The 26,946-nt window shown below is 39.7% G+C and overlaps 2 protein-coding genes across 6 annotated transcripts; both read left to right on the top strand.

Annotated features, from left to right (window-relative positions):
- Positions 1-684: 684 nt before the first annotated feature.
- Positions 685-9,957, top strand: ttc29 (tetratricopeptide repeat domain 29). Of its 4 annotated transcripts, none has more exons than XM_005461228.2 (12): positions 685-943; positions 1,273-1,364; positions 2,080-2,163; positions 2,729-2,788; positions 3,858-4,021; positions 4,242-4,418; positions 6,370-6,582; positions 7,353-7,438; positions 8,421-8,512; positions 8,815-8,938; positions 9,071-9,160; positions 9,718-9,957. In XM_005461228.2, the coding sequence occupies exons 1-12, from the start codon at positions 851-853 to the stop codon at positions 9,892-9,894; spliced, it is 1,452 nt and encodes a 483-aa protein (XP_005461285.1). In that variant the 5' UTR covers positions 685-850; the 3' UTR covers positions 9,895-9,957. The 4 variants fall into 4 exon arrangements, with proteins under 4 accessions (XP_005461285.1, XP_005461284.1, XP_025757232.1 ...); XM_005461227.2 differs by having other exon boundaries at positions 686-943; positions 2,077-2,163; XM_025901447.1 differs by lacking the exon at positions 685-943 and adding an exon at positions 971-1,166.
- Positions 9,958-12,106: 2,149 nt separating this feature from the next.
- On the top strand, positions 12,107-24,217 carry slc10a7 (solute carrier family 10 member 7). 2 transcript variants are annotated; one of them, XM_005461226.4, is made up of 13 exons: positions 12,108-12,420; positions 14,246-14,328; positions 14,423-14,559; positions 15,380-15,455; positions 15,537-15,575; positions 15,704-15,739; positions 16,717-16,800; positions 16,893-17,058; positions 19,510-19,561; positions 19,856-19,929; positions 20,325-20,470; positions 20,607-20,658; positions 21,831-24,217. In XM_005461226.4, exons 1-12 carry the CDS (start codon positions 12,321-12,323, stop codon positions 20,625-20,627), a joined length of 1,014 nt encoding a protein of 337 aa, XP_005461283.1. In that variant the 5' UTR covers positions 12,108-12,320; the 3' UTR covers positions 20,628-20,658; positions 21,831-24,217. The 2 variants fall into 2 exon arrangements, with proteins under 2 accessions (XP_003456524.1, XP_005461283.1); XM_003456476.5 differs by lacking the exon at positions 20,607-20,658 and having other exon boundaries at positions 12,107-12,420.
- The last annotated feature ends 2,729 nt before the right edge of the window (positions 24,218-26,946 follow it).

The raw sequence follows: 26,946 nt of genomic DNA, 5'->3' as shown, positions 1-26,946 counted from the left end.
AACACATAGTCATTGTATGCCATCTCTCACAGGCTGACTCTAAGTCCGGAAAACACCCAAACTAAATAAATAAATAATAATTAAATCAAGTATCAACCCCGTTCCTCTTTTATTACAGCTGAGGGCACGTCAACATATCAAATTGAAATCTTTCATCACTTCATTGCTTTTTCATGCTTTTTCACATCATTGTTTTTCCAATTAAAAAAAACAACAAAAAGTTTTGATATGTAACAAGTTCATATAATTATCTTAAAGTCAAAATTTTTACTTTCTAATTCAAACATTTAACAAGATTACCTGAAATTTATTACGTCAAAATTGTGGGATAATATGAAATTTTGACACACGAATAAAACAATTTTCTTTTATTTATATATTTTTGTGTGTGGTACACAGAAGGTTTCATAGATTTTTCCATATTACAAAGATATTCTTTCAAAGTCAGTGAAGCTTCTTAAAAATTAAGTTAGAAGAGAAATAAAAGAAAAAAATGAACTTATGTCGTTTAATGGACGTTTTTGTTAAACACTTTTTACAATATACACGTGAAATCACCACGAGTGCAATAATAACAAACACATGGAATAAATAAAGATAATATACACACAACTGATTGTTTTTAATGGGACCCTGACCGGAAGCAGTTTAGCTCGTCGCTCTGGTCGACTCACGCTTGGTTCAGTGTTGCCATAGTGACGACGTTGCTGGCAGCGTGGAAAGTTTTTCTTATAAAACTGGCGGCGAGTTCGTGTTTCTGCGCTTCTTTCTCCATGTTTTACATTTAAAATCTTAGCAGGGTTACTGTTTTTTTTTTTCCTGTTATATTCCGGTTTAATAATACGGTTTAATGACCTTAGCTTCACTTTCTAGCTTCATTTCCGGAGCTTTTCGGGTGCACCTCACGCGCTTCACAGTCACGAGCAGCTGGTTGTGTCTTTCGGTAATTCAGGAGCTCTGCGTGTGTTTTTAAAAAAGTGAACCTGTAAATATCACAATTAGACTCCAGAATAGTGTGCCTCACTTATTCTCATTTATTTATATACGGTAAATTATTGTAATTGTATTTAAATGACCTGTGCTCTTTGGTGATCCTGTTGGATCCAGCAAACTGTTTAAATCCAGATAAAAATTTAATAGGGAAACAAAAATCGATCATAAAGCAGGTAAAAAAAAACCTCTGTGAGTTTAGAAGAGGCATCAGATTTAAACTGATTGAAGTTCATACATAAAGTTTTCTGTGGGGTGGGGTCCTCTCTCTCTCTCCACCAGGTTGACCTGCAGGCGAAGATGAACACAGCAGTTGGGTTTCTCCCTGAAATTAATATCAACAAAAGCAAACAGAGGAGGAGCACTTACTACAGGTAAGGATCAGCTGCAAGGCAGGAAAGGACGGAGAGCAAGGAGGATATCTCACCCTATCCCTAGCACCTCCTCTGCCACATCAGCTCTCTGCATGTCCTCTGTTATTACATCCATGAATCTTCCTCTTTTCCTCCTTTCCCTTTCTCTTTCCTGGAACACCCACAGCAGGTCATTAGAGTGAGGAAGTAACCCTCAGAGTAAACTTTAACCTCACTTTCAGTGTTTGGTGCAGCTCTTAAAGCTCCTGGTTGGTTTCTTAAGAACAGGGTGGAACTGAAATACGCCCTTGCCTTTTTACGGACAGAAACAGGAAGTTGTAATCAGAATATGTGGCGACCTACCCCGCTATCAGATGGATCTATTACAGTCACCACTTACTCCATGTGCATCTATTCTGTTTCAGTGTCATTCATTTCCACTTAACAGATGAACTGTGGCACTATTGAAGAATATTTGATTTCCTTCAGTGATGACTCATGCAGTCCTAAAGTAATCACACAGAGTTTCCTCAGCATAGCCAAAGTCCTCCACCTACACAGTGTGCTTAGAAAGCATCACTGGTGCTAACTGCACGTCTTTGGAAGTCATTTCCACTTAAGGCTTCTTTGTTTAGAGCAGTACTCTATGTGGTGGAAAGTGCAGTGACATGGCAGCAGGGCATCAGTCTCTGAAGTAATGATGGGAACTCACCTTACTGTGTTTGTGTTTTAGCAGGATGAAGCAGACAAAGGAGTCCCTTCGAGCCAGACTGAACCCGGCTGGACCAGCAGAGACTCTGACCAGGAAAGAAATCGCTCTGTGAGTTCATCCTCAGTGTCACTGGGTGGACTTTGACACAGGCAGCACCACTTTAATCACTATTTTATCATATTTGATAATGTCTCTGGTTGGAGTAGTGGGCACTCATAGGGATCATTTTATGCGAGAGCGCTCACAGCCTGCAGCAGAGAGGCCAGCTTAGCAGTGAAAGTTGATAACCACCATCGTAATCCCTGTGATCTCTGACTGTGGTTTGATATTTTGTGGAGTCATTCCAATTCAGTTTTATCTATATAACGCTAAATCACAACAATAGTTGCCTCAAGACTCTTTATATTGTAAGGTAAAGACACTGCAATAATACAACTAACACAAAGAAAACCATAGCAAAGCTCTCAGGTGTACAGGTGCCAGTCAGCAATTAGTTTAAGGAGTTTGAGATCTACTGCTCAGTGATTGTGACTATGAAATGTGAGTGGTGTTGCAAAGAGAGAGGCTGCAGACTGATTTTTCCCCCGTGACGTGCCCGCGCTGAGCTACCTAACATCGTCCTCCTCCTCTCTCACATCCGTAATCTTTACTCCTCCTCCTTCTATCACATCAGGTTCAGAAGCAGTCTGAAGCAGAGCATCTGTGTGCGGCTGCTGCAGGAAGGCTTCCACAGGTATCTGTTTCTCTGTCAGCAAGATAAATGTTTAATGTCTGACTCAAAACACGATTCTGCAGTCTTAGGCTGATTGTTGCACAGTTTTCTGTCTACAAGAGCTGATGTACAAAAACAAAAGTACCGTCAGTGTGATCAAACACTCAGACAGACATGATAAACATGCTTTTTTTTAATGAAGAGCTGATGGTCCTTCAGACATGCAACACATTTCAATATTTCACACAGGAACCAACCATGTGCTCATTTCCTATTTTTCTACAACACCCAAACGCCTCAGAGCCAGCTGTTTTTCTCTGTACAGTGATATTAAATATATAGCGGAGTTGTTCCTTCATGCCATCAACACTTTCTGACTTACAGAACTGCACAGAGTGGCACTTTTTAAGTCATCTTATTTTGACAGCAGCTCTGTGCCCTCACGAGTTTGTTAGTGGTGGAAACAGGCGTGTGAGATTTTCAGGCTTTGTTAAAATCTGTAACCAAAGATAAAATCTTCTCATGGGGTACGTCTCAATTTCAACAGCAACACTGCATTGATTTAATGTCTATGGCACAGAGAACAGAGGAAGAAGAGCTGGCACTCTGGAGGTTTGATCTGTTTTCTGATCATTCGCTGGAGAAGCCCTCAAAATGCATTTTGCGTTTCCGTTTGACAGGATCATTAGAAGTAGACTGTACAACAAACAACCGCATTATAAATAAAAAAAAGAATTCCATCACAGCTGATGTTTCGCTTCAGTGCAGCAGATTTCTAACAAACAGTCCCATCAAAACATGGAGTGAACTGTCGCTGGTGCTCTGACGTGCTTTGGTAGCAGCCTGCTTTTCCCATGTGGTCGTTCGGGTTTTTATTTGATGAAGATGCGTTTTTGATTCTGGAGTCTTTACCTGCATTTAGTCACCAAACCTGGCAACCCCTCTGTGTAACATCTGAGCAGCTCTCCTCTCCTGAGCACATAGAACAAGATAGAAACTTAATTAAGATCAGACTCGTATTGAACCTTTTTCACTAAATTCAGTGAAAAAGTTAAAAAAGACCCCCCAAAAATGTCTTTCTGTCATTCAGGTCGTACTCTGAGCTCGTCTCTCTGCTGCAATCTGACCAGGACTGGAGAGCGATGGCTGAACCGGGATCACTCAGGATTCTTGCTCCTCCTCTGTCGGAACAAAAATACAAAATGGAGACCATCAGCCAGCACCTGAGCTTGGCCGAGGAGGCTGAAAGGACCGGTACACACACACACACACACACACACAGAGCCTTGATTCAGTCCCTCTGACTCCAGTAAGGCTTCATTTATTGAGCTGAATCAGTGGGTTTGTGTGTCAGAACCAGAACTAGAAAACAGAACCAGACTGTGTCATGGTTCAGGACCAGGTGAAGGTGAAGGTTTGGCTGACATGGTTCTCACAAAGATGAAAAGTGTTTCTTGGGGTCTTTCTGTTGCAGGTATCTGGTCCACCGTCTGTGAGGAGCGTCTCCTTTTGGGTCGGTTCTTCTCAGACCCTGAGGACCTCTGGCTCCGCTTCTACTTCTACCACAGCTGTACTGACCGGGAGAAAGGGAGGTTCTCCAGAGCAGCCACCGAGGCCCGGGCCTGCCTGACTGAGCTCTACCTGGATCAAGGTGCACACACCGAGTATAGTGACAGTGAATGATCAGAACCACAGTACTTTATTAATCCCTGAGGAAATTATGTGGTCACAATTGCTCCAAGACAGTAAGAACAGTAACTGGCTAATCTGAATTACTAATAATGACAATGATGACAGTGAATAATGAAACTCTCTGCCTGTCTGTCTGTCTGCTCTTAGCCTGTCCTAACATCCAAGCATCCATTCAGCCTCAAACTTGGCTGGTTTATTTCTGATGATCAGAGTAACCGCAGAGCCAAGATCGAAGTGATTTAGATAACCAGCACTAAAACCTTTAATCTCATTCGGATTAAAACCCAAAGCTGAACATGAAGTTTTGTTTTCTTCTGTGTGTTTTATTTTGATGTGCGACTGAGTATAACTTAACACTTTTCCTTTTGTCACCTATACAATATAACCTTATTTAACTTCCATATATTTGCAGTGGAAGGTGTGGCTAATCCTTTCAGTTTGAGCCTGAACAGTTCATAGTAAATATTAATACAAATTTGAATCATAATTACAAACGTAAACATTTTTTATTATTGTAAAATACCAGCCAACCTTGCAGTCTGTCTGTAGTACCTTTTAGGACCACTAGGGGGCTGCTGCCCACACTGTGGAAGTGTTTGCTGCTCTGCTCTGTGTGTAAGTGGATGGTCACAGATGTACACACAGGCATATTGTCCTTAATAATGCATTAGTCTCTTACCTAAAGAGGGCGGTTGTGTCTTGATGTTGTACCTGTGTAGAGTCACCAGGGGGCAGTGTTGAAAAGATGTGGAACAACCAGACTGAGAGCCACTCTTGCTTTTGCTGTTTTTGGTCCTTGTGATAAATTACAACATATAAAATGTTAATTGAATGTTAAAAACAATGAGAAATTTTTGAGGCTGATACTAACGCTCCTCATTCCTGTGGAAGCAGGAAGGCTGGACTTTGTTTCTCACAGCCTTGTTTCTGCAACTGATTCACAACATGGTTCTCAAGTTTTTAACATTAGTATTATTAATCATTAAGCAGATACAGTGTCTGTGACTCAGGAGGTAGAGGAGCTCATCTACTGATGGGAGGGTTGATGGTTTGATCCCTGGCTGCTCCGGTCCATTTACCATCCATTATATAAGAGATGCTACCACTCCACTGATAGGGTAGTTTAAAACTCGGCTCTAAAGCTGGTAGCTGCCATGCTGTGCGGAAAGCTGTTGGAGTTTAATAACATCAAAATGAATCAACAAAAGCTCAAAAAAGTAAAGTCTCAACTGAAATGAGGGTCCACCAAATAGTTCTTATTTTGATTTTTATATGCTTGAAGTATTTTTTTAGCCTTTATTTAATTCAAATCAACTCATTTTTTTTATATGGCACCAAATGATAACAACAGGTGCTTTATATTATAAAGTATAGACCTGACAATAATAGAGAGAAAACCCCAACAATCACACAACCCTCTATGAGCAAATACTTGGAGACAGTGAGAAGAAAAAACTCCCCTTTAACAGGAAAAAACCTCTGACAGAGGAAGCTTCAGCTATCTGCTGCTAGCAGTTGGGGGTGACGACAAGACAAAAACCACACTGTGGAACAGAGTCTGAGATTAAAAATAACTCTAAGTCAGATTAATAATTTATCATGACAGGGCGGAGCAGAAAACACAAGAAAGATGGAAGACACACAGACCTGAACACAGGCCTCTGCATTAGTCTTATGGCGTACGGGTCACCCTGTGAGCTAAATCGGCACTCAAAAAACGAAACTTTTACAAAATTTCCTCACTCAGATGATTTAAAACTCACGCTTATTCCCTCAAAAACAGCTAGATGTTTGTTTTTTGATTTTGATTTTGTTTGTTTCTTTTTTGGGGGGGGGGTCTTTATTTTCCTGTGACAGTTGAACTCATATTGCACTCACTCTTATAAAAACGGCGACACCTCCTCTGTCAGGTGATCTGGAGGAGGCGAGGCAGCAGGGAGAGCTGTGCCGCAAACAGGCAGAGGATGGCGGCTGGCTGGACTCAGACGGTCGATCCCTGAAGCTCCGGGCCTGCCGGGATCTGTGGAAGATCTACAGAGAACTCGCGGAGGCGCTGCTGGCTGCTGAGGACCACAAGAAGGCCCTGACGCTGCTGCACGAAGGCAACCGCAGGGCCATGGAGTGTAGGTGGAAGTAGGGCTGAAAACACAGTGAGCGCCGCGCATAAGAGGAATCTATGCACGGAAACACACACACTCTAACATTTAAATTAAAAATAGACAGAGGAGGAGGTGTTTGTGTTGAGAGGATTGCAGTGAAGGCAGAGAAATATTCAGCGAAACAACGAGTGCCATGTTTTCAGAGGGGGTTAAGAATTGGTCCTGATAGCCACAGTCTGAAATGTTTATTCTTCTGAAGAAGGAGGAGATTTTTTGTGTTTATTTATTCGGTTTATTAAAATAAAATATAGTTTTTTAGAGTTCATCTAAATGATGGGTGCAAACATAAGGCCCGGGGGCCAAAACTGACCCACAAAAGACTCCAGTCCCACTGGACAGTTTTAGAAAAGGCTTGAAGTTTGTATTTTTATCTGCATTTTCAAGTTTTACAGCTTTATGTTCAGCGATAATGACGTCTCTGGTTCATGCTACACCAAAGAAATTAATGTTTTTATGTTGAAAGCTTCGTAGAGCAATGTAAACATTAATAACACCACACTCAGTCACCTTGACCGAAAGGTCAGAGGTCAAGTTTTCTGAAACTGTTGTGAATGTGATAACTCAGGACAGAAGTTGCCTAAGGATTTTTAAATAATACCATAGGTGTTATTGGCCTTGCCATACAGACATCAAATGGACTCTGCTTAAAAGTTCCTTTAAAGTGAAGCTGTGTGTCATAAGAGCACAGAAAATTTGTTTTCATAACGTAGTTTTTATTTTTATGTCTGTTTCAGCTGAAGACAAACAGCTGAAGGGGGAGGCGGCTTTCCAAGTAGGTCTAGCCAATCAGAGAGCAGGAGACCACGGCACAGCCAAAAAGGTACCAAAGACTGTGTTTGAGTACTGAAGGCCACAGAGAAGCATAAACTTCATCACCTCTGTGTTCAGACCACTCTGCTGAAGATATTACTCGTTAAACAGCTGCTCAGTAAAGTTTTAACAGCTGTTACTCAAAGATATGAACAAAGTGTCAAAAAAGTTGGAGGTGAAACAAAAGTGAGCTTCAAGGAGGTAAAGAAAATCAAGGGAGATCAAGGAGGTCAGAGAGGGGAAGAAAGGACTCGATAAAGAGAAGGATAGGCCGATTTATACCCTGATGAGGAAGAGGAGGGTTCAGAACAAACAAGCTGGGAATCAGGAAGACAGGAAGTAAAACTCACACAGGACAGAGAAGAAAATGGACTTTCAAAGTAAAAAGGGAAGTAAGCAAATGACAAACATTAAACAAAAAAGAAGACAGACTAAATAGTAACAGAGAGAAAAAAGGGGAATCAGGAGGTTCATGTGATTAAGAGTGGTTTCCAGATTCATAGGCAGAGCACTGAGCGCCTGCCATCCACGAACAAGATGCAGCTGCGTTTTTAAGTGCAAAAACACAAATATTGTGCTGTATTACTAATGATACATAAGTGTCTGTGTTTACTAACAAGAAAAGCGAATCCTATTTTTCATGCTTTTCCTGCTGAAATGCAATAATTCAGGAGGGATGTTACTCCTGACGTCTGACACGCAGCTTTGAAGTAAATCCAATAAGACTGAAACCAGAGAGTGAGAGTGAGAGGTGTTAACAGTAAAACCCAAGAACAGAAAATCAAACTCAAAACCATCCGAGGGCAGAAGGGCGTTTAGGTGGGACTATTTTAGGCAGCGGATGAATCCACGTGTGTGGTGTCGGCAGCAAGTCACATAAAAGAGACACTTACTGTGTTTTTAACAGATTTCAGTGGAGCCCCATTTCATACACACGTCCCCCCAAAAAACAATCTAAATTATTCAACATGTGTGTGTGTGTGTGTGTCCAGTTCTTTAACAGCAGCATGGAGATTTTTCACAGCCTGGACGACACAGATGGACTGGTGAAGGCCTACAAAGCTTTGGCAAAGTCTCTAAAGAGGTACACACACACATAAAAGTGTATTAAAGTGACTAAAACTGAACTAAACATATTTAATTTAATTACAATAAAGGAAAAATATACTTGAGATTGTTTTAAAAAAAACTGCTGAACTCGTTTAAAAACACAAAGGAATTTTTTTCAGTTTCAGTGAAATTTATCAGCACAACACAGTGCCAGGGGGTCTCTGTGCAAATGTGAGGCAAGTAACCTTCTTCTTGTAATCAAGTGTTCATTTTCCATCTTTGTGTGTGTGTGTGTGTGTGTGTGTGTGTGTGTGTGTGTGTGTGTGTGTGGCACAGTGAGGGATACATCGAGGAGGTGGTCGCATGTCTGGAGAAGTTAGCCACCATGTCTCGTAGCAGCAGGCTGCAGCACAGACTGATCGATGTCGCTCTGTGTCTAGGAAACATCTACTTCAGCAGGGTACCGATCACACCCCACAGCCATCAGCACCGGGATCAGTCACACTGATTTATAGCAGCTGAAAAACACACAACGTCAGCTTAGCCACGTAAACACCTGGGCTTGCTTCCCCGTCTCTGTGTGTCTCTGTAGAGTCAGTATGTGAGAGCTGGTGAGTACTGCCTGCAGGGCTACGAGGTGGCCTGCACCACAGAAGATGTGGCTCAGCTGCAGCGAGCACAGGTCGGTCTTTAGCTCTCGGCCGTAAAAGGCTGATGAGGTATCCTTATCACACAGTTTCTGAACGCAATACCTTGGTAACAAGGATGACATGTTACCTCTTTTATACACTTAAGATAAAAACAGAGTAAAGGATACACTTGTACATCCTTCATTAGAGTCCTTCTGCTGCCTCCTATCTCCTTCTGGTAAATTTAGACATCCTTCAGTTTACGTTACAGTACAGTCGAGACCAATAAGCACAGTGACAACTTAACGAAAGCCTTTAATATACACACAGGGGGACGGACTGAGGATTGGAAATGGGACAAAACGCAATGCAGGACACGACAGGTTTAAAAAATTTTAACAAAGCTTAGATGAGTTTTTCATGTGGATAATTTATGTTATTAAGAAGATGTAAAGGTAAAAAAATTTCAGCCTGTGAACTTTGAGCCCTGTGACTCAGGAAGTAGTCATGAAGTTAAGTTGACTGAAGAGTCTGAGGACATTTCCTCACGGGTTATGTGGATCCAGATGTCGACTGTAAGGCCGTGACCCTGGTGCTCTTCCTCCATCAGGTGTTGGTGGCCTCCGCTCACGCCCATGCCACGATTGGAAAATACGGCGCCAACCTGACGTCGACCTCGCCCGCTCCCCTGCAGCGGCTGCTCGACTGGAAAGTGAAACGAGGACGTGAGGACCTCAGTGTGGAGGAGTACTACTCTCCTGCCTGGTTTAAATGTGCCATTGTTTAACGATAGGAGGGAGAGAAAGGAGGAGAGTTACTCGTTACCGTGAATAAAGATGAAACCCTGAAACACCTGCTGTGTGCTTTGTCGAGGCCAAACGTTTTGGCAGCGGCACAAATTTACTGTTTAAATTTTTCTTCGGATGTTTTTTTTCTAAAAAAAATAAACTGAAAATTAAAACTAGAGTGGAAAAATGTCTTTAGCTAACTAACTTTTCTTTTAAAACACAGATTTCTGAAAGAAAATTAAAATTAAGAGAAACGATTTTATGGGTTCCTCCCACAGTCCAGAGACATTAGTAGTTAGTGGGGTTAGGATAACTGGTGACTGTAAACTGGCTATAGGTGTGAATGTCTCTCTGTGTTAGCCCTGCGACAGACGCCTCTCGCCTCAGACTCATTTTTATCGTCATTCAAACATCTGACTTGAAGGAAACACAGATCATAGTAATGCAGCATACGAGCAACGATTATAGGATCCTATATGATAGCCTAGAACATCTATGATCATTTATCCAAATCTCGCTTCCTTACAGTATCAATTAAATATAACAGTGAAAATAATAAAAGGTAAACTAAGGGTGGCTCCTTTAAAAACCTTTCCTTCACTAACACTGCACCATGGTTTACCTTTGAATTGCTGAAGGCCATCATCCACAAAGAAATGTACAGCAGCCATATAGATGCCATTACAAGGACGCTGTCCTTATCACACTGGTCTAATCACAGCACGTCACAAGGTCCCTTTTCTGCATAGCCAACAATGTACTACAACCACACAATTCATCTGTACTCAAGCACTTGTAATGTTTTAATGTCAGTTTTTATACTAGGTGCTAAAAATTAGTTTTATTAACTTGATATATATTTTGTTTGTCATTGGTTATTTTTTACAAGTCTTCTATGTAAGGTGACCTTGAGTGTTTTAAAAGACGCCAAAATAAATAAAATGCACTATCATCATTATTGTCATTGTTATTAAAACTAAACATTTTCAAGCATTAAAAACTTGTCTGAAACTTAGCAAACGAAAGTGTAGAAAGAAGAGAAATGGACATCAAAGCATGAGGTCTAGGATTTGAGTTTTATTTACATGTTATGTTCTAACTGATAAAAGGGCAACACAAAAACTGTAATGGAAACTTTAATTTTTATAAATATTTTTCATGACTTTATCACCTAAAACAGTCCCTCATCATAACAATATTCTAAATATTTTTTTAAAAGTTTACTATAATTATTTGTTTGTAGTTCAACAAATGGCGCATATTCTTAATAAATAGCTTTTTCAATATTTAATAAAATGTGCTAATGTTATACTGACCCTTACATCCATTGTTTCTTAACCTGTTTCTTACAAAGCTTTATTTATAACAGTATTATGTGTACTTTTACTTGTTTTGTATTTTTTAATCCATAAATAATGGAACTAAATACTAACATGTAGTCTTGTGTTTAAATTTGTTATTATTTAAAGTGTGTTTATTATTTACATATTACATTTTTCATCAAATGAAATTGAAAATGAGTAATGTATACAAATAAAGAAATAAAGAAATGTGCTAAAGGTGTTATTTAAAACTATCACACATTCACTAAAAAAAGTCATTTTTAAAATTTCCTTTATTTCCTGCAAATTAAAAATAATTGATAAAATGTATATATTTAATGCATTTTAAATATTTAATGAAAGATGTCAAACGTCACACCCACACACACACACATATATATGTGTGTGTATATATACATACTGTATGTATGTAAATACATACAGTATGTATTTACATCATTTATTTATTAATTAAATTGTTAATTAAGACTTGATTCACTCTTTTAAAAAGCACCTAAAGGCATTTCTATAGAAACAAGATTTTAATTAATTTTTTCATTGTTTTATATTAATATTTTAATGATATTTCTGGTTTATTGTGAAGCACTTTGTGATTTTTATCTTTGAAAATTTTACTTATTTAGTTACCAACTTAATTACTCAATTAGAAATATAAAGTATATTCTGTAATATTCTTGTTATTTATAATTGAGCAATTTGTATATATTAGAGCTCATATTTTGTAAACTTTGTAATATGTTGTATTATTGAATTAGTTCAGTCTGTTATTGTTATTGTCTTGGAGCACACGTAATTTCCTCAGGGATTATTATATGTTATGATCCTGATTCCGATCGTTACACACGTGATGTGCTGCTTTTAGTGGTGTTACGGTAATGATTTAGTCGCTGCGCCTCTAGTCTGGTCATTACGGTCAGTTTGGGCCCATGTGTCCGGAAGCAGCCTCGGCTTATTCTGCCTGTGTTTTGTGACAGTAAAAGCTCCGGAGAAGAAGCACTGGAGTTGTGGGAACTTCTGTCCCGGCTGCCTGTGACCGTGGGGGGCAGGCGGGGAGAGCCGGTGGACCACCGGCGAGCTGAAACATGGGCCTCCTGGCGAGGATACGAAAGGAGTGGTTCATCATCGGGATCGTGCTGGTCATCTTATCGGCCAAGCTGCAGCCCAGCATCGGAGTGAAAGGAGGTGAGAGGGTCGGAAGTTCATCACTGAAGTTCACTGGTGTTGCTTTAAAATGTGTTCACGCTTTGAACGACGCAAAATTAACAAATATTCAGGTTATTAAGTGATCAGTTTGCGGCACTTTACTGCCAGGCTTTGAAAGAGTTTCAAGTCCTTTTACTTTTTTCTCAGGGCCACAGGTGATCTTTCACGTAAAGACTTAACACCTTAAGTCAATCGTTAGGAATCACAAAAGAAATCGGCTCAGGGCCAATTTACCTGGTAACATTTGATCTTTCATAAATTATCAACTTCTAGACTTTATTTAGCGCTGTTTCCCCGAAATTTGAAGACAAAATGTTGACTATCTGCTTAAAGTTGTATTATTCTGTGAATATGACCTAAGCCGAAACAAAGTGTAAATGCTGTTGGTTTTACTTATGTATAACGCAGTGGTGTAATGAATGGAGGCTTTGTTAGACTTTAACAAAGTGTAAATTTAAGGATTTTTTTTCAGTGGAATGTGGCGGTTTCAGAGCGTTACTGGCCCTGGGACAGCCAGGCTCTACGTCACAAAGTGGTTCCTTGTTTTTGTGTGTGTCTGTGTGTGTCTATGTCCGTGTCCGTACCTGGAGTGCCGCTATAGTGACACGTTGCATTCAGTAGGTAGGTAATGTCAACCCTCCGTCCGTGCTCCGCTCCGCGCTCTTGTGTGCGCGTCCACGAGCACGTTATCGGTATCTTTTAATTACTCCCAGTAAACTGAGTGTGGAAAAAGCGGAAGTCGTGATAACTACAAATCAGCCGCCATCGGAGCTGATAACCCCTCTGCTTATTTTTCCTGTAGATTAGATAAGACGTTGCTCTCGGAGTGGTGCCTTTAGGCGCTTCTCGTAAACCCCGGCTTCATCAGTGGGTTTTCTTGCTTATAATTGCTGGTCTCTTACTTTAATCAGTGGTACCATTGACTGTATATAAAAGATGGTCAAAGTCACTGTGACATTACACATTTAGAAGTCTTAAGTATTTTCCGGCCATTCGCATGTTGAATTTTGGAGCACATTTGGACAGCAAGGTTGATGCTTTGGAGGTATGACATCTGCACAGGTGTAGCTTTTTTTCTTTTCTTTTTTTTTTTAACTTGCTCCTGTTGTGTTGAAAACAGTTGCACGTTAGTCTTGTGTCGGCTAGTAGACATGTGCCTCTCATCTTTGGTAAACTTGCGTGTATGGATAACGTAGCTGGGTTAGAGACATAAGTTTTGGTGCGATCAGTCTTTGTTTCAGTTTTATATGAAGTTTAAAACAAGGTAATTATTGGAGAGTCAGTCAGTAATCCGGGATGATCAGTTAAGTTGCCTTCAGCTGGTTATCTAGAAATGATAACAAATGGCATAAAAAGATTAAATGCTAGCTAAAAGAAGGATGTAAAAGGAAAATAACAATGGACCCGGGATGGAACTTTGTGGAACCCCAAAGGTAATACAAGCAATATAAGAGGAAAATTTGCACACCCTAACAGAGAAGGTCCTTACAGATAAATAAGAGGAAAACAACTCAAGAGCTCAACCAGAGACACCAACTGAAAGCTAGATCCTATTAAACCATTACGTCAACCTCACAAAGCACTGAGGTGAAACTGCATCAGATGCCATTAGAAGATCTTTACCTCTATTCGCACGTTAAAGATTAGGAGATGTTGCAAAAACTTTGTTCAAACATAATGATAACAACCACAATAAAATTTTAATATTAATAATAATGATAATGATAATAATAACAAACTATAAATAGAATATATAATCAAGACTATGTCACATTTTAAAGTTTGATCTGTTTCTCTCTGTCAGGTCCTTTAAAGCCAGAGGTCACCATAGCGTACATCGCCGTCTCGCTCATCTTCTTCAACAGCGGCCTGTCGCTGAAAACGGAGGTGAGCTGCTCCCATCCTGATTCTGTCCTCAGGTATGAAACATACAGTGTTGCATTCAGGTGCAGTTTGGAAGAGTCTCCGTCTCTGTGTGCAGGAGCTGACCAGCGCGCTGCTTCACGTGCGGCTCCACCTCTTTGTTCAGTGCTTCACCCTCATCTTCTTCCCACTCGCCATTTGGCTGCTGCTCAAAGTGCTCGCACTTACCGCCATCGACCAATGGCTGCTCAGAGGGTAGGACCTGTGTGTGTGTGTGTGTGCGCGTGCCTGTGTGTGTGTGTGTGTGTGTGTGTCTCTTTCACAGTTTGGTTTCGAGGTCCATCCATGTGAAGTCATCAAATTTAAAAAACAAACAAACATTATTATAGTTAGGTTAATTCATAATTCTAAATTGTGAATGGTTGAATCATGAACAAGAATCATGTAAAATTTCAGGTCTCTACTAGAATACTTAAACCTTTCAGAGTAAATATCCGGTACCGTGGCTCTATCAATAAGGACAGGCCCATCCTGCCACCTCAACTGTCTCCTTCTCCTTTCTTTTCCTGGCCTTCTTTCCTTTTATGGAGGAGTATACGACTATATATACACGACTGCCTCCCACCTGAGGTGTTTCCAGCAGGTGGTTCTACCAGGAGGAGACTCAGAGGTAGACCCAGGACTATCTCCCGCATAAGATGGAGGAGATGCCCTAGGAGAGAGATGATTTGGTTCATTTTGTATCATCAGTTGTAAAGAAAATATAGATTTATGAAATCTGTAACCCTTTTTTCTATGGAAGCAATCCCATGCTTCAGACGGCTCTAAACTCTTTATGCTTCAGGCATAAAGGGGACGTATTCCTAACATGGTCATCTCACTCTCACACAAGCCCCTCCCACCCACTGTGCAGACCTGTTTGCGTGACATCGTATTGCATATTTTTTTCCCCCGATTAGTGAAAAACATTCCTCCATCCTCACAATTTCCTCTGAGGAGGCAGGCAGTGACTCAGATCTGTTTCATCCTCATCTTCCTCTTTCTTCTTCGCCCTGTGTATATTGTGGTTGCCTAGGTTACAGACGGTGAGCTGCATGCCCCCTCCAGTCTCTTCTGCCGTTATTCTCACCAAGGCTGTCGGAGGCAACGAGGTAACACAAACACAAAGATTAGCAGGTCAGATTAAACCTGCAGTGTCACCAAAATGATAAACTGAATGCGTGTTTGTGCAGGCCGCCGCCATCTTCAACTCTGCTTTTGGAAGCTTCTTGGTAAGACAGTTTTTTTTTCTGTTTCACGTTCCTTGGAGGATTGAGACTGTGATGAAGGGATCCTGCAGTAATGAACGAAGAGTCAAAGCTGTAATCCTGATTTCTCTTTTCCTTTTTTCTCCCTGCAGGGAATTGTTGTCACTCCTCTGCTGCTGCTGCTCTTTGTAAGTCTCGCCTGCCAAATGACGCCTTACGAGACTTAGACATTTGTAAGGACGTGCTGGTCGGGTTATGAACATAAAACAACCATAAACAGACCCACGGCCACCAAACTGAGACATAAAACAAGCAAAATGATCTGTTTTAAATTACAGACACGCTCCAAGCAACTATTTATTCTTTATTTTTTCATCTTTACCAAACCGCAACCAGTCCTGCTCCAAATATGAAGAAAGTAAAAAATAGATACATTTAAACTTTGTTTCCAATTGCTGTTTAATGTCCAGTTAAATAAGTATGTATGTAAAGTAAATATCACTAAATACAAAAAGAGATCTAAAAGGTCATAAATGAGCGAAAATAATCACACAAAACAACCATAAAGACATTTAAAATGACCGCAAGGACATTAAACACAACTACAGTCACAAAACAATAAAAATGAAAATCAGAATAAAATTAGAACCAAAAGAGCTTTAAAAGATGTACAAATAAATAATTAAATAACTCACAAAATAACTGATGAGTTTTTATTTTCCTTACTTTTAAAAGAAAGAAAATAAGCCAAATTAATTTATACACCAAGCCAAGGTGACGGTTTTTAATATCAATAGAGAGACAAATAAGCATGTGAACAAAGGACCATAAATGGTCTAAAACGATAGACGCAGGATGAATAAGAGATGTAAATAAAAACAACAACAACAAAATGACACTCATTCAAAAAAAATACAAACAGAATAACACAAAACAACCAGAAACAGACATAAAGTAACAAAATGCGACGCAACGCAACCAAGGGTCATAAAACAATCAGAACTAATCATAAAAGAACTGAAATGAAGCACAATTAATTCTTTTTTTAATGATTCAAGCCAAGCTGTGTCGGCCTGAGTTTTAAAAAAATATATATATGGTCAATAATTTGTGTATTTCTTTTGATACTTTTATTTATTTATTTATTTTCCTCTTCCTCCTCCAGCTTGGCTCCTCGTCCTCCGTTCCCTTCTCCTCAATCTTCTCTCAGCTCTTCATGACGGTGGTGGTGCCTCTGATCCTGGGGCAGGTATGAAGCGGCGCACGTCCTGCGGGCTTGGTCTAAAGACACGCACTTCCTGTCTGAACGCTAAATCATCTGTTTTCCTTGGCTGTGCGCAGGTTTGTCGCAGATTCCTCAGGGAGTTTTTGGAAAGGCAAAAGCCCCCGTTCGGCGCCATCAGCAGCGCTGTTCTCCTCATGATCATCTATACCACCTTCTGCGAAACCTTCAGTAACCCCAGCATCGAGCTGGACCCCACCAGCCTGCTGCTGGTCGGCCTTATCAGTCAGTACACCCTCTGCGTGTCATCAATGGCAGATTAATGGAAATCAAATGTAAATTGTAAATTTGAACTAAACTATCAGAGGAAGTACTTAAAAATAATCATGCTAGTGCTGAAAAGCTGAGTAAAGTTGAACTTTTTAAGCATTCCTGAATACATTTCTCCTCTGTTACTCGGAGAACACCCAAACATTCAAGTGGGCTTCATGTTATATTCAGTGTGACCTGAAACCAGTGACTGAGAATATGAGCTCATCAGGAAAGTGTTACTGAGGCCAGAGAGCTGTTGTCCCACAGCCTTCTAACACTGAAAGGCTGTTTGCAACCACAGGTATCGTCCTGAATCTTCCTTTTCTTTATGGCCCGTAGCCATGAGCCCATAAAGTTGTCAAGCAAACTGCTAAGAACATAGATGGAGGCAGATAAGGACTGTTTTCCCACAAACATGCGTTGAGCTGACCCAACTGATCTCAATAGATTGTTCAAGAATTTGTTGCCATGTTGAACATGATTTAACTTCTGGTTGCTAGGGAAATGTGCACTTGGACGTTAGTTTCTGGCTCTCGGTAAAATCAGTGGCTAAGAAGGTGCTGCATCAAAAAAACCAAAAACAAAACTGTAATATGACGTTGGGTTGTGGTGGCAGCAGGCTAAGCAGCACACTCCAAATATCCCTTTCCTTGGCTTCCTTCTCCAGTTCTTCCTAGGATCCCATGGTTTAATTAAACCACATGAGATGTATAATCTCTACAGAGAGTTCTTGATATACAAAGGTACAGTTTCCGAAGTGAGGCATCCAGGAGAGATCCTGATCAGATCCCCAAACAACTGACTACTGGATTTATGACTGAAGTCCTGACTAATCTTCCTTTTCTTTATGGCCCGTAGCCATGAGCCCATATAGTTTTCAAGGAAACTGTCTGCTAAGAACATAGATGGAGGCAGATAAGGACTGTTTTCCCATAAACATGCGTTGAGCTGAACCAACTGATCTCAATAGATTGTTCAAGAGTTGTTTGCCATGATGGAGATGATTTAACCTCTGGTTGCTAAGGAAACATGCACTTCCTGATCGGTTGGCATTGGTTTCTAAAAGTTTCTGGCTCTCGGTAAAATCAGTGGCAAAGAAGGTGCTGCACCAAAAAACTCCTAATGATTGTGTTTGGTTAAGTTAGCAGTTTGCCAGGTTTGCCAGTGTTCCTGAAATCAGAGGAGTCTCCCTCTGCTGGTCATTAAAAATAATGCAGGCTTAAGGAAGTCCACCTTTCAGACCTGGAATTCACATCCAGTGTTTTTATACTCTGTGTTTGTGCTCACAGCTGGTCGTTTATTGAGGTTAGCGATAAGCAGGCTTAGTTTCTAAATTGATGTTAGCTCATGTTGCTCACTGTCAACCAGGAGTCAGTATAATTGTCAGAACCTGATTTCTTTAGCATAGTCTTTTCAATGTTTAAGTGATTACAGCCACCGCAAGCATCTGGTAAAAGATGTCAAAAAGACTTTACGTTCCCTTTATTTACAATCTGACAATCCCAGTGTGGTTTACAAATAAAAATATCACAAATTAATAAACAGAGCAGTAGTCAATATTTCCCAGTTGACTGCTCTAGTTTGTATCAGCCACTAGAGGGCGCCAAATGACCATAAAAAAACTCTACAGCTCTCATCCAAATAAACATTAATGTGGTGTAATCCTAAATTTTACCTTGGGAACTAGCCAAGCTAACTGTATTTGTAAAGCACTTTCAAAAAAGGAAAAAAAAAACAGTAACCACTGAACAAAGTGCTGAGTATAGGGACACAAATACATTAAGATACAATAAAGCTAGAAGAGAGCTTTATAAAAACTTGGGTCGCTGTGTCTTAACAGTGGACCTACAGCACTTTACAGTGTTTTGACTGAACACAAGCATAGAAACAGTATTTATAGACTATTAACATGTAAAACTATTCACTCACAGACAGTGTGGTGTTTTATTTTACCCCTCAGGCTAGCTGCTCTGAACATGAACAATTTCAGAGACAATGTATAGAACTAATACACCTCAATATCCATACATTTTTATTAATTTAGAATAAAAATCCATGATAAATCACAAATGAACAAACTCCCACAACTTCTTTTACAGATGTGTAGCAAAGACTACAACAGCTGCAAAGCAGCTGCAGTGTAGAAGAAAAGCTATTGGAAAGTCAATCCAAAAGGGGGCCAATCAAAGAACTCAATACTAAACTTGTAAAATCAACCGTTACTAAAGGAAGTTCCACCACAGAGGTCACTCTACGGACTGTTGGAGTCATGAATGGACTTTTTATTTTTTTTATTGTTGTTATTATTGTTATAAGATGTTTCATAATTTAAAAAGTAAAGCTGCTAAAAGTCCATCTAAATGTTGTTTTTAGCTCAATATGAAACAAGATGTTAAATTTCCTATTTTTTCTCGCTCTCTGCAGTTTTCTCCATCCAGATCAGCTTCATGCTGCTAACGTTTGCCTTTTCCACCAGGTAAGCTTCCTCCTTCTCAACCTGTCCTTATGTTTTTATTATATTTATTATTTTTACATAGCTCTGCCCAGAAATTTAATGAAATCTTTTCCTAAATATATTTTTTTTAAATGTAATTTATTTAGTAACATGAAGTGGCTTTCAGTATTTATTTCCATGTATCGGCTCCCTAAAACAATAAGAACTGCTCCAGCGTTTTGCACTGGGGTTAAAGGTCACCACCTGCAGGCATGAAGTGCAAACCGTCTGGAGGGTGACAGATGACATGTTTTAACTTCCCATTTGTCTCTGCAGGCCAGGCTCCAGGTTCAGCCCCGCGGACACCGTCGCCATCATGTTCTGCTCCACACACAAGTCTCTCACCCTGGGTGGGTGCATATAGTACAATAACACGCTGCGTCTGACATCCAGATTAGATGCTCAGATTTTGTGTTAGAGAGAAACTTCACATCAAAGTTGTGTTTGAAGAGAGCTCCTGCATGCGTGCAAAAACTTGTATAAAGTGTTGGGTGTCTCCCGAGAGCTCAGTGGAGTTTTAAGTTTGAAAGTAAAGAGAGGAGAGGGGGGTAAAAAAGAAATCTGAAGGAGTTAGAAAGAGCTTCTGAGGCCTCTGAAGCGCTGAGCTCGGTGGTGAGCTCCGGGTCGGAGCTGGCATGAAGTGAACAAAGTTATCTCATCTGCCCTGCATCTCATTCTGAAGTCTAATTTTAAATGGAGGGTTAGCTTAAAGTCCATGAGGTCTTCCTTATTTATTTAATCACAGGTATCCCCATGTTGAAGATCGTGTTTGAAGGCTACGAGCAGCTCTCTCTGATCTCAGTCCCTCTCCTGATCTACCATCCGGCTCAGATCCTGCTCGGCTCCGTCCTCGTGCCCACCATCCGCAGCTGGATGACCAGCCGGCAGAAGGTACACACACACATATACACGCACACGTGCACTGTGAGGACGGTGTTAAAACTAACACTCATAACCTCCCTCCTGCTCCACAACATGGCAGCTCCATGCCAGCACTAATCTTTACACCTTGTCTCCTCTCCTACAGTCTAGTCTGTTGTTGCGATAGGGCCACGTGCCAACACTTCTGTCTGCCCCGAGTGAGTACGAATGGACGGACGAGCAAATTCAATTATTTTCTGTACATAATATTTTAAAAAATGGGGTTTCCTTTTCATTTAAAATATGGAAGCCCAAAGTGTTCAATATAAAGTACATGAAAAAAAACAATAATAATAATAATAATAATAATAATAATACAATTTTATTTTATTTATTATTAATTTAATTTTATTATAATTCAACTGTGGTTGAACTGTGAATATTGTTTACATTTGTTTTCTTAGTAATACTCTGGGTTTTTTTAAAATTAGTTTTCCTTTCATACAATTTTAACTCTTTTAGCTTGAAATTTTGCCGTTATCATTAAACTGATAAATGCAGTTGGTTGAAAATCAAATTCAAATACAAATACAATTATGTTTTTAATTATTTTTTTATTCAAAAACACTTTACTGTTTTTAATTAAGTGTCAAGCAGGGATTAATGGGAAGTTCTTTTAAAATGTTGGCTTTTTAAAATTACATTTAAAAAATGTTGAGGTTTTTTTTTTTTTTAGCTGTTTTTCATATTTTTGAATTCTGTTCTAAGAATTTTAAATTCATGAATTAATATCTTGGCTGTTATTTCAAATTTCTGACTTTTGACATTTATTTAATAATTAATAATAATAATTTTTTAAACAAAATTTTATATATTTGGCTTGGATTTTGTTTGTGCTACTTCCATAAGAATGGGCTCTATTAAACTCCATTATATTCATATTATTCCATTTTATGTTCTTTTTTTCACATATTTCATATTGAACACTTTGGTATGCCATACTTCTAATCAGATAGATAATGTTTTTTGCACATTCTTCAGATAATTCTGTTTTAATTCTGCGCTCTGGCTGCAACAGCGCCCTCTTCTGTCAAACTGATGTTGTGTTGTTGGTGGTGGGATGTCGACCTTTTCACTTCACTTAATCTCTGTTTTGAGGGCGGGTTTCTCTCTAAACGTTACTGGAGAGCAGTTGAACATTGTGCTTGTACAAGCTTCAGCTGCCTGTTATGTCCGTGCTGCCAGGATGGGGAAAATGTGTAATTAGCTTCACGTTGTTGGTTGTTAAATAACTCCAGACTGTTCTTTGTCCTGTTAAATGACTTGTCTTTTGTCTAATGTTTTTTCTTTTCTGAGTCTTTTCTTTCTGATGCCTCTTGTCTCTGTTCAGGCAGTGAAGCTGTCAGCGCTGCAGCCCATCTGACGAGGATAAAATGAAAGCTTTTGTGGGGTTACTGGTGTCTCATACAAAGGGGACTATGGTGGAGGATTGCAGTAGTCACACGTGCCTTATTGCTACCAATCAACGAAGACCTCAGACGGGCGGAGTGAACGAGAGGAACCGCTTGCCTCAATATTTTTTCTTTCTACGATAAGGACAGACTCCTGTTTCTAACATATATGTTGTTTTATACTTAAACTAAGTGCGAGTTATATTTTTCTATGGATTTTGGAACCAGAAGGGTTAAGGTATTTGGACCAGTCTTTTCTCTTTTCTGCTGTTTTCAACATTTTTCTTCCTTCCCACTAGCTGTCGCTGCCTGAAAGTGTCAGTGTTTGTTACATTTATCTTCAGTATATGCTGGATCTGACATTCAATATACAGTATCTTAATAGCCGATTGGATTTTTGACACTTTCTAAAATGCTGTTTGTCTTAGAAGGAGTCCTGTGGTGGTATAGTTGAGTGGAGGATGTTAGGACCTCCAAGTCGACATTAATACTGGGGTAGTGAGTCCAAGTTTACAGCCCAAATTTTATTTTTTTTCTTTAAATATTCAATGGCTTGCTTCACTTTTTTTTATGGCTGTCTCAGTGTAATTCCAGGCCACATTATTCGCTGCTTCCCTCAGATTCTAATCAAATCTGTCATCCACAAGGGCATTTATATCTCGGACCAACAAGGAGAGCTTTGGGCTCTCAGTAGGGATCCTGTTAAATAGTAACAAAGCACAAAAAAGGCAGAAATGGGTAAAGCTGCCAGTCTCTGTATATTAAAGCAACTAAAATCCTGTTTAAACACGTAAATGTTTTTTGGGAAGGAAAATCTAGAACTCCAGGGCTAGACTTCTGTCACATTCTGGAGTGCCGGGCTCTAGAGCTAGAACTGTAAAATACAATATTAGATTTTAGACATCTAGAATCTAGAATTGCATAACAAAATTTTGTGACATGAGGTCTTGAGCTGCTTTACCTTCTTCAGAGGTATGACAGGGAATGAGTTATCTTAGTTAGAACAGCAGCACATGATGTTCACAAAACCTTGTTCTAGTCCATCCCTACGAATATCATTCTGTGGACCAAACTGAAACACACCAATGAGGAAAAAGGGCATGAATTTGCTCAGGGGAACTTTGGTAGTATTTTTCTAATTTGTTCTTTGCTTTAACAACTTAGCCTTACATCCTTCTGGTAAAATATGCCAACTCTGACTTCCATTTTTCTTTAAGGGCTTTCACGCTACATAATAGCACAACCCCATCAAGCCTCAGAGGAAACTCTGGAGGGCCTTACAGTAGCTCTGTGCACAGCTAACTCTGTATCTGTTGTAGCTTAAAGTAGCGCTAGCATGTTAAAATTACTTTCACTATCTTTCCTAATTCTGAATTAGAGATAGTAGCATCACGAGGTAGTGATCCTAGTGTGCTTTGTCGGTACGTCACTACAGATGCCCATTGGTTTTCACCATAGTGCCACTTTACCAGTCAAATCCAGTATTGAATTTCTGCACTGTTTATATTGGGGCTTTCTGCAGAGCAGGATTTACCTCTGATGCCAGCGAGGAGTGACCAGATGGTATTCAGTTTCAGTCCCACATTGCAGTTTTTTTTTTCAATCTGTAGTGATTATGTGTACCTAACCTTACACTGGAAAAAAGAATATCCAGGAGAACATACCTCCTCGTTTAATCACTGGCATTTCTGTTACTTCTCCCTTACCCTTATCTCTGACACTGAGGATACGAACATAGCCCATGGAGCCGCAATAAAAACATTAATGGGAAATATCCCACAATGAATCAGTAGCATGGTATTTTTATCCTATATTATTAAAGTGAATTCAAGTGATGGACCAAAAACCTGCAATACCTATTTTTAAGCCAGTTGAGAACAGTACAAACAACTTCTAAAGTTGTTTTCACAAAAGTGACACAATCCAAGTTGGTGTCATTAAAAATGGTAAGGAAAGTGTTGCTTGATTTAACAGCAGACAACATGAATATTCACTGGGAGTAAAGCTCGTTTCTGCCGTGTGACTCCAAGTTCTTTTATCTCTAGTTTTGGTCTCCTCCACCTATGTAAGCTTAATTGCAGGAATCAAAGAAAAAAAATTGCCTGATGGAGCAAAGTTGAAATTTTAAGTTATCTCAAAGTTTCTACCTAATAATTCAATGATGTTTGATTTAGAAATTCAAAACTTTAAGCTATGGATGGCAATTTCTTTTCTTCTCCAGTAGCAGAAATTAGCTTCTGTTCCACCTAAGACTCTGTAAAGCCTCCAGCCTCCTTTCACATGATTGTTACCCTTTCAAAAAGATGTTAACATAGTGTTGAAAATACTGTATGAACGTTTTGGCGTCTCTGACTGAGAATGTTACCACATTCAATTTAATTCTGAAGCCTTTACAGCACAAATGTCATTTCTTATGTCGTCCAGCTTACAGTGAATCTCTGTTCAGTCTGTTTGCAGTGTGGTTGTTTTTTCACTGTAATTTATTGTGGGGAGAAAACAATGAGTGGGATATGTATGTGTCTGATTTTGTGTTTTGTTTTATTAAAGAAGTATTGGAAATTAAACACAAAAAGGCTTTCTCTTTGTAACACACTGCCACATTTTGAGCAGAGACTATTTTCTACACACCGATAGCCTACTAGCTGTTAGGAGAAGTACCTGGAATGTGTTTCTCTTACTTCTTTAATGAAGTCTTAACAGCTCTAACGAGTGCTTCGTCCTCTGAGGCCAGAAGCACTTTAGAATAAATCCTTGTATTTGTTCTCTGACCAAATGGGCCGTATTGGCAGCTCATTAGTTTCACTGACCCATCTTTTTCTGGACAGATGGCTCTTCTGTCACATCATTTGGAAGGAGTAGTCGTAAAATAAACCAATAAAACCACTGCCAGCAGACCGCAGACACTTTGTGCTGTTTTTAACCATCAATCAACCCTAATTTAAAAACCAGCATTTACCCTCAAACTCCAGGAGCCGAATAAAGAAATGAAAAGTGTATGATACTGAAAATATACTTTTTTTATTTTTGAGTGCATTCACATGACTTAACAATTTAATATGGATGTTAGTGATCAGCAGTGAAGTCTCTTTTGACGACAGATGCAAAAAAACCATGTTAAAATCAGCCTGTAAAACTTAATCTACACACACAGTTACAGAGCTGGACCTACAGCCCTCCTGTCACTCTCGATTATGTTATGGCCCGTCTAGTGGTGGCCAGACCATAACATAAGGGTGATCCATCCCCATCTAACCCCAAGCAGCACATCAAACAATTAATCCGGTTTGATGGTGATTTATTTACAATGTGTCAATTTAAAACAAAGGAAGGGAGGAATTATAACTTCGGGGTGGACCTAAGGCCAAAATAACAAACAAAGGGAGCCTATCTCAAGGATAAATCAAAATTACCTATTCAAAATAATTAAACCAAACGACACTGACTTACCTCCCTAACAAAAACAGGAGAAAACTAATCAAACAAAAAGGCAGTCCACCCCCACATACTCCTGCATTAAACAGACATTACTAGACAGGGAACACACAGTTGCCAGTTGGGATGGGCCGAGGATGGATACCTGGCCGTCCATGGCGGTGTCTTCTTAAATGCTGCCTCCTGGTCATTAGCCAATCGGTACGATCCGGAGAGGCACCTGCACACTCAGATTTGCATATCAGATAAAATCACGACAACAGTCGTAACAATATACTGTGTTATATTTACACATGCATGCAGAAAACATACTAAACAGCATCCACCAAAAGGTGTATGTCTCCCTATTCTTCTCTGTTAACTTCCTACACAGACTGTAGCTTTATTCTTCTAATTATGTTGGAGATAGAAAGATTTAGCCAAGAATATTTTATTCTGAAGAACATAAGAGTGTGTGCTCTTGCTGATCCTTCCGAGAAAGTGTACCAGTGTGTGCTTTTGTCTATGGAATCTATTAATGTGCTCGGCTGGCTTAAATAATCTGTGGAAGATCGTGAACATTTACAGCCACTTTTGTGACAGCCAAACTCCATTTTGTCTGGGACCAAAGGTTTATCAGCTCAACAGAACCTGAAAGGACCTCTGGAGACCCTGCTTGTTTAAAACTAATGAAGAAGCGATCTGGGCAAGAGGTGTCAGAATATCTCTTTCAGCAACTGACTGACTGGCCACAGTTTTATCCTTGAAGCTCATTTCATAGTCATCCCTGTGGAGCCTACGCTGCAGTAGACGACAATATCTGCATTTATACGCATGCACTGGGGTATCTGCATTGCTGTGCTGTCACAGGTGAAAGTCCTGTTGGTTTTGGAGCTAATGAATTTCAAACAATAGTTACTTTTACTGAAACTCTGGAAGGAGAAAGAAAATTTCACAACTGACTGGCTCTATATGTATGCTATCAGGGCTAAAAATATTGCTAATGCATTAGCTAGTATCAGCTAAAAAGCAGCGAACATATTAGCATTTTGAGAAAGCTAGGTCCAAATACAGTTTCTGATATTGTATTTCAGGGTGGTTTTACCCTTGTGTTGTGTATAAACTGTGTTTACAAATGTATTTTGTCACTAAACAAACCTGTCACAGTTACTGAGGTATACAGCCAATACTGCATTTGTCAAAAGGTGTAACTAATCTAAAACGTAGCTGAGAAGGTCCATGGTTTAATCCCTGGTTTCTCCAAACTCCACTGAATCATCACTGACAAGCCCTTGCTGCAGCCATTGTAAGCATTTGGTTCAAAGTCCCTGGGCATAGAATTAAAGCACTTTGAATGAGTGTATGATAAGGTGACTGAACCTTGTGGTAAGAAAGTTCTCTTAGGCTACATCCACACTAGGCCGGATAGATTTGAAAACTGCGTTTTCATCTGAAAACGCTCCACGTCCACACTAGCGTTTTCAGTCGTTTTCACAGAGTTGTGCGTCCACATTGAAACGGATGAAAACGCGTATGTTCCAGTCCTGCGCATGCGCAAAACCGAGTGAGAATTAAAGAATTTGAAGAAAAGCTATCTGGAGCATGTACAAACTCATATTCATCTTTTTTAGGGCTGTCAAAATT

The sequence above is a fragment of the Oreochromis niloticus genome, linkage group LG3 (assembly GCF_001858045.2).
Source record: "Oreochromis niloticus isolate F11D_XX linkage group LG3, O_niloticus_UMD_NMBU, whole genome shotgun sequence".
Taxonomy (NCBI): domain Eukaryota; kingdom Metazoa; phylum Chordata; class Actinopteri; order Cichliformes; family Cichlidae; genus Oreochromis; species Oreochromis niloticus.
This window is presented reverse-complemented; position numbering and strand designations above follow the sequence as displayed.

Coding starts and splice junctions, on each gene's coding strand:
- ttc29 (XM_005461227.2), top strand. CDS start 851: ATGACCTTAGCTTCACTTTCTAGCTTCATTTCCGGAGCTTTTCGGGTG. Junction 6,583..7,352: donor CAACCGCAGGGCCATGGAGT/GTAGGTGGAAGT, acceptor TGTCTGTTTCAG/CTGAAGACAAACAGCTGAAG. Junction 7,439..8,420: donor ACCACGGCACAGCCAAAAAG/GTACCAAAGACT, acceptor GTGTGTGTCCAG/TTCTTTAACAGCAGCATGGA.
- slc10a7 (XM_003456476.5), top strand. CDS start 12,321: ATGGGCCTCCTGGCGAGGATACGAAAGGAGTGGTTCATCATCGGGATC. Junction 12,421..14,245: donor CAGCATCGGAGTGAAAGGAG/GTGAGAGGGTCG, acceptor TCTCTCTGTCAG/GTCCTTTAAAGCCAGAGGTC. Junction 16,801..16,892: donor TGCCTCTGATCCTGGGGCAG/GTATGAAGCGGC, acceptor GGCTGTGCGCAG/GTTTGTCGCAGATTCCTCAG.